Source organism: Zophobas morio, unplaced genomic scaffold, assembly GCF_036711695.1.
Source record: "Zophobas morio isolate AGI-343-1 ecotype UQ-CSIRO unplaced genomic scaffold, CSIRO_AGI_Zmor_V1 ptg000008l, whole genome shotgun sequence".
NCBI classification, from domain to species: Eukaryota; Metazoa; Arthropoda; class Insecta; order Coleoptera; family Tenebrionidae; genus Zophobas; species Zophobas morio.
The window spans coordinates 13,584,354-13,590,877 of record NW_026972113.1 but is presented as its reverse complement, the minus strand read 5'-3'; the positions used below and the strand labels follow the sequence as shown (position 1 = coordinate 13,590,877).

Here is a 6,524-nt window from a genome sequence, read left to right as displayed (position 1 = left end):
TTTTTAGATTTTTTAACTTTTGAATATTTCATTTGATAATTTGTTTGACAATTTTGCAGTTTTTAATTCCAATCTTTTGATTTTTCAAGTTTTCCTTTTCACGATTTGTCATTTTTCGATTTATTAATTAAAAGAACAAATTTATTCGAACCAAGATTTTGAAAAATCGAAAAATCCGAAAATTGAAAATTAGGAACACAATTTTCAGATGTTTTACGGTAAACATGGAAATTCGCTGATCAAAATTACTTATTACTTCCTTCCAAAAACTCGGTGACCAAAAATCAAAAATCGAAAATTTAAAAAAAAAACATCTATTTTCTTTTCATTTTAGCCAACGACCCACTCTTCTAAGAAAATAAAGAATAGGTCATCTGCCAAAATCAGTCTTATCTTCGCAAGTATAAGACTGATTTTTGCAAATGACATCCTCCAAGAAAACAAGGGTGGGTGGGCGGGGCCAGTACATTTTTTTACGAGAGTAGATCATTATTCATTTATCTCCTCCCAAAAATTGATGAGGTGTTCTCAAAATTTTGGCAAATAAAACCAACCTAAAATCTGCTTCTGTTTTCAGAACTGCTTATACCGAGTATCTCAAAAAGATTAATGAATGAGTCAATTTATTTTATTAATCCAGAAATCTAAAAATCTAAAATTTAAAAATTCGAAAAATGTGAAATTTAAAAAATCGAAAAATTGAAGAATCGAAACAGTGAAAAAAGTCAAAACTCAAAAATCGAAAAATTGATCACTCGATAAATCGAAAAATCGAGAGGTCGGAAAATCGAGAAATCAAAATAGCCCAACACCGATAAATCGAAAATCGAAAAATTGGGAAACTGAATTAATAAAAAAATTGAAATATCAAAATGTCGATATAAATCGAAAAATCGAAAAACTGGAAATGTAAAAAAAATGAAGAATTAAAATAAGTAGATCACGTGATAAGTCGAAAAGTCGAAAAATCGAAACATTGAAAAATGAATAGGCGCAAACGAGAAACTTATTTTTTTATTTTATAGAAGATGAAGACTTAAAATTAGCATTTAAAATATTTGTGAATGTTACTTCATTAATTAGGTAGGTGTCTTTGACAACGAGTAGTAATAATACAGAATAACATAACATAGTGTAATTTCAAAAAAATCTAGAAACATTTTCAAATAGTTTAAGTTGCCTGAAATTTTGAGAAAACCTGAAAAAGAATTCGTTCAAAAACTGCCCGATTTCGATGTGTGCAATCTCTCCATCACGGAAATCGTGGAGAACACAGTTTTAGCCAACTGCAACCAAATATTTTATTTTAATTTTCGGCGATTTTTTCGTTCTCCTGATCACTCACCTCTACACCGAACTCGTAGTTGACGGAAATATTTTCCGAAAATTTGATTTTAATCGGCTTCGACGAGGCTATCAAAAGCATCAAGTACATTTTTTTGTTGGATTCGTTCCAGTCGCACCACTCCACTTGAACTAAAGCATCGAATACTTGGCTCATCTAGAAAAAAATTTGACTAGAAAGAAATCCTGGTCAGCGTGATCCTGGTTCTTACGAAATCCTCGATTGCTTGACCAACCGCTGGAGTCCCCACTACAGCGTTAATCGCAATAAGTGCCAAGCCGAATATACGAAAATACTGATCTCTTAACGAACCCTCAAACTAAATTGGTTTTTATTTATTAAAAAAAAAAGAGGAAAGTTGTGTTTCTACCCCAAAGTAAAAAACGACGATGCTCATCATGGCCGCAGAAGCCATAACTTTCAGCGGCAGCACAAGAAATTCCGCCCGTTTTGCAGCCTCACGGATAAAACTGAAAATTCAACAAAAATCACAGAATTCTCGTTCGTCAACTTACCCCTCATTCGTCGTAAGAGAATTTAGCAAAAATTTCAGACTTCTGGCGATTTCGTCCTGGTTTGTTGTAGCGTTAATTTTTTTTATTTGAAGAAGACACTTCTGAATGTTAAGATTGCCGACTTGAAACAGATACAACAAATTGAGACAAGCTATAGACGCGCTTAAATAAGATGCAGGAAAAGCGAAACACCTGGCAATATTTTTCAAAACGATTTTCCATCCCGGTAAATAAATTTTCGCCAGATTAAATGCAAAGAAAACATTATCGTCGTCTTTGGTTGGTATCATCAGCGAAATTGCCATCAGTGCGGATATCGTCGTTGTCCAGATCACAAAAATAGTGGCAAAGAGGGCACTTTTTTTTACTTTTTTCGGGACGATTTTGACGATGCTTTGCGAACTATTTTTCTCGATTTTTCCTGCGGCTGATTTTAGAGCGTCAGTGAATAAAGGTTGTGTTAATAGACAAGTTAGTACCTACGAGTATAACAGCAGTCAGTTTGTAAATGGTCGAAATTTTGGAAGTTTTACATAGAGCAAAATGAAGTACGACGGTCCATACTGGACGAAATAATCGACTTCGAATCGGGATAGAAACTCGCACGTTTGGAGGATTACCAAGAAAAATATCCCCAATTTGGACACAAATAGCACGATTTGAACACTTTTTAAATGATAGATGTCGATGACCAAAAATCGACAGATCTTCATGTAGTCTTCGTCTACAAATGCCAGGTTACACAAGTTAATTTTTAACTAAGAGAATCTTACACTGCATCTTAAACACACGACGACAACACGTCTTTCTGCTGGTGGAAGAAAATACACACTGAACACAATTACGCGGATGTTGAGGCTTAATCAGGTTGCTGTCGTTTTTGAAATTACCTATATTTCATCTAATTTATTATTTAGCAGAGGAATCGTCGTTGAAGATAATGGATATTTTCTATAGAAATAAATAAAAACAACTACAGATAGATTTAACGAAGGGAGACTTCTCATTACTGGAAAAAATATAGCGTGTTATGTTCATTATTATTTTCAAAATGTTCAATTTTAAGGTCATTTTTTTTTAAATTCCAAAAAATTCGATACCTAATTCAAGGGCGGATTTTGAAAAAATGGTTGGAGTTATCAAAGAAAGGAAGTCGGAAGTGAGTTCTAGAGCTCGAGATCTACGAGAAAATGTATTGAATTAAGTTTCGAAAATGTTGATAAATGGGTCGAAATTTGAAGAATGTTGTAAAAATTTAATTAAAAAAAAATCGTTTCAATTCTTTTACAATTCCGTTGTTTTATCTTTCTTGTTTATTTCCTTTCTCTCATTTCTTTCTTCTCTCACTCTGTCTCTCTCTTATTTCCTTTTTTTGATTGCTCGCTTTTTCGATTTTTCGACTTTAGGGTATTTCTATTTTTCGAAATTTTTGGACTTCTCGACTTTACAACTTCTCAATTTCTTCAGATTTTCAAATTTTTGATTTCTTGGTTTCTTGCTTTTTTCGATTTTTCGATTTTTAGAGTTTTCGATTCTTCAGTTTTCCAGTTTTGCAATCTCCCAATTTTCGTCATTTCATTTTTGGAATTCTTCATTTTATCGATTGTGGCTTACTACTTAATAGTTTTGATCCTCTGTTTTGAGCGGACGAAGTCATTCAAATCTAACTAATTTCTACGTGACATTATTCCGATGTATAAACATAGACACTTTCAATTTGTTTTTCTTATCGAGGATAACCTAAGGGCGTATAGTAATGGAGTCCGTAATGGTAATTTGGTACTTTCATATTTTCTGGATATTTCATAATCCCTTGACAAGGCCGTAGCTAGATTAGGGGATGCTGAGCCTGACAAGTTATAATTAAACAAATGTGATTACAACATCGAAAATCAAAATAAAATGTAGTGTTTTAGTCAATAATAGATAGTCAGAGCAATAAAAATGTCTGGACCGTCGGCATTGTAATTCATAGAAAACGTCTTTTAGTTTAGTTTCTGTTTCACTCTCACTGTGATTAAATTGTTTCGTTATTTTATTGATTATAAATCACTATTCAAGACTAACAATAATTCACTAAAATTATTGCTCTGCGGTTTTCCCAAACTTTATCATCAAACGCGACTTCGTTGACAATTTTTTTCCTTCCTTACGAAACTTTTTTCAATTTTAAAACTTTTAAACAGTAAAAATTCATTAACGCGATCTGTTTTTTGTTTGTTTATCTAAATGTGGAATCGATTATACAGCGACGATTCCACTGTTAAATAATAAAGTAGATGAAATAAGTTTCCGTTGGAAGACGAATTTCAAAAAACGACAGCAACCTATTTAAGACTCAACATCGACGTATTTGTGCTCAGTCTACCAGCTGAAACACGTGCAAGATGAAGTGTAAGATTTCCATAATTAAAACCCAAATTTGTAAGATAAACTCAACCTGGTATTTGTAGACGAAACCTACATGAAGATCTGCCGATTTTTGGTCGTCGATGTGTACCTTTTAAAAAGTGTGCGGTTCGTCTTATTTTGGTCCAAATTGGGTATATTTATTTCAGTCCTTCTCCAAACCCTCGATCTTGTCCGATACGAAGTCGATTATTTCGTCCAGTATGGACCCTCGTACTTCATCGTACTTTACGTAAACCGTCAAAAATTTTACAATTTACCAAGTACATAATTATTATAATTATAGGCCCTTATCTGTCTGCTAATACAACCTCTACTAATAGAGCTTAACAAATTAGCCCAAAAAAGCGTCGATCAAAATTGTTTTCAAAAAGCCGCCAAAATCGTCCAGAAAAAAATCGAAAAAAGGGCCTACTACGCAACGATTTTTATGATCTGGATAACTATAGCGTCCGCACTGGTGGCAATTTCAATGATGGTACCAACCAAAGACGACGACGATCTAATTTTTGCTTTTAATTTGTCGAAAACGCGTTTGGGAAAAATGTTTTGGAAAAATCTTAGCAGGTGTCTCGTTGTTCCTGTAAGCTACGTGAGTTCGGCCATATCGTGCTCCAACTTGATGTACTTTTTGCTGGTTATTGATCCTCAAGTACAACTGTGTTTGCATGGAATAAAAAATCTCACCACTAGAGCAGCCCTAATAAATCACAAAGAAATCGCCAAAACTCTGAAACTTTTGATCAGTTACCATTCGTCCACGAGTGGGTAAGTGGATCAAACAACGAGAATGTTCTGGTCGAGAAGGTACAATTTTTAGGTTGGTCCGATATATTGCAAAACGGACGCAGTTTCTTGTGCTGCCTCTAGAAATTCTGGGTACAGCGGTCTTGATGAGCATTGGCGTGTTTTACTTTTGGGTGAAAATACCACTTTATTGATTTTATTTTTTCTTAAGTAAAAAAATTCTTAGTTGGAGGGATCGCTGAAGGGCCAGTATTTACGTGTTGGTGCGCTGGCGATTGCTTCATTTACTGCCCTAACGGGGACTGCAGTGGTTGGTCAAGAGATCGAGGATTACGTAAGGACGAGGATTCAAAATTTAAATTTTCCTTTTATTTTACATTTTTCAAGACTGGCGAAATATTCGATGCTTTAGTACAAGTGGATTGGTGCGACTGGAACGAATCCAACAAGAAAATGTACTTGATGCTGCTGATATCGTTGTCGAAGCCGATTAAAATCAAATTTTCCGAAAATATTTCCGTTAACTACGAGTTAGGGATACAGGTGAATGAATAAAGTGAACGAAAATATAATTCAATTAAAATTTTTGGTTGTAGATGGCAAAAACTTTTTTTTCGACGATTTCCGTGATGGATAAATTACGTAAATCAAAGTCGGGCGGTTTTTGAAAGACACGAATTTTTCCAAAATTTTGGGGTCTAATCGACTTTTAACTTATTGGTAGATATAGTTACTCGAAACTTTATTAGAAATATTTAATATTTTTCGTGGTTAGGTAGTTAGTATTTTTCTCAAATTAAGTATGTATTTTAACTCTACACTTTGAACTATAAAATTATTAAATAAATCGTGTGTTTTTGTTCAAGTCTTAAAAAATATATCTCGAGAGAAGTGATAATTTTTTTTAATGGTTTAAAAAAAATCCCCAGGTCCTTCGGTGTCTTTTTTTAAGATCTTATACTCACTCACTCATTCGCTCTTCTCGATTTCTCGATTTTTTGTTTTCTTAGTTTTTCGACTTTTCGATTTAGTCAAAATTTTCAATTTCTCTAATTTTCAATTGTTCAATTTTCCGATTTCTGAATTTTCGATTTCTCAATTTTTCAATTTTTTTGAGTTTTCAACATTTAGATTTTTCGAATTTCGATCACTGGATTTTTCGGTTGCTCTATTTTTCGACTGTTAATTATTCGATTTTTTTCGGTTTTTCATTTTTTTAATTCTTCAATTTTTCGACCCATTCCAATTTTGGAATTTTTAACAGTTCGATTAATTAGTTTTTCGAATTTTCGATTCTTCGACTTTTTGTTTCTTCAATTTTTCAATATTTTGCTTGTTCGTATTTTCGATTTTCCTATTTATCGATTTTTCGAGATCCCAAATTTTCGTTTATCTAAATTTTCAATTTTTCTAATTTTAGGTTTTTGAATTTTTCGACTTTTCAATTTTTTTGACTGTTTAATATTTTGATTTTTCAATTTCTCGAATTTTCAGTTTCCAGTTGTTAG

The 6,524-nt window shown here is 33.0% G+C and overlaps 1 protein-coding gene across 1 annotated transcript; it reads right to left on the bottom strand.

The window, feature by feature from the left end:
* Positions 1 to 1,186: 1,186 nt before the first annotated feature.
* On the bottom strand, positions 1,187 to 2,664 carry LOC135124886 (uncharacterized). The gene is made up of 7 exons (XM_064050106.1): positions 2,634 to 2,664; positions 2,394 to 2,584; positions 1,861 to 2,339; positions 1,716 to 1,815; positions 1,557 to 1,664; positions 1,346 to 1,501; positions 1,187 to 1,286 (listed from the first exon to the last, which is right to left on the bottom strand). The coding sequence occupies exons 1-7, from the start codon at positions 2,638 to 2,640 to the stop codon at positions 1,215 to 1,217; spliced, it is 1,113 nt and encodes a 370-aa protein (XP_063906176.1). The 5' UTR covers positions 2,641 to 2,664; the 3' UTR covers positions 1,187 to 1,214.
* Between the last annotated feature and the right edge of the window lie 3,860 nt (positions 2,665 to 6,524).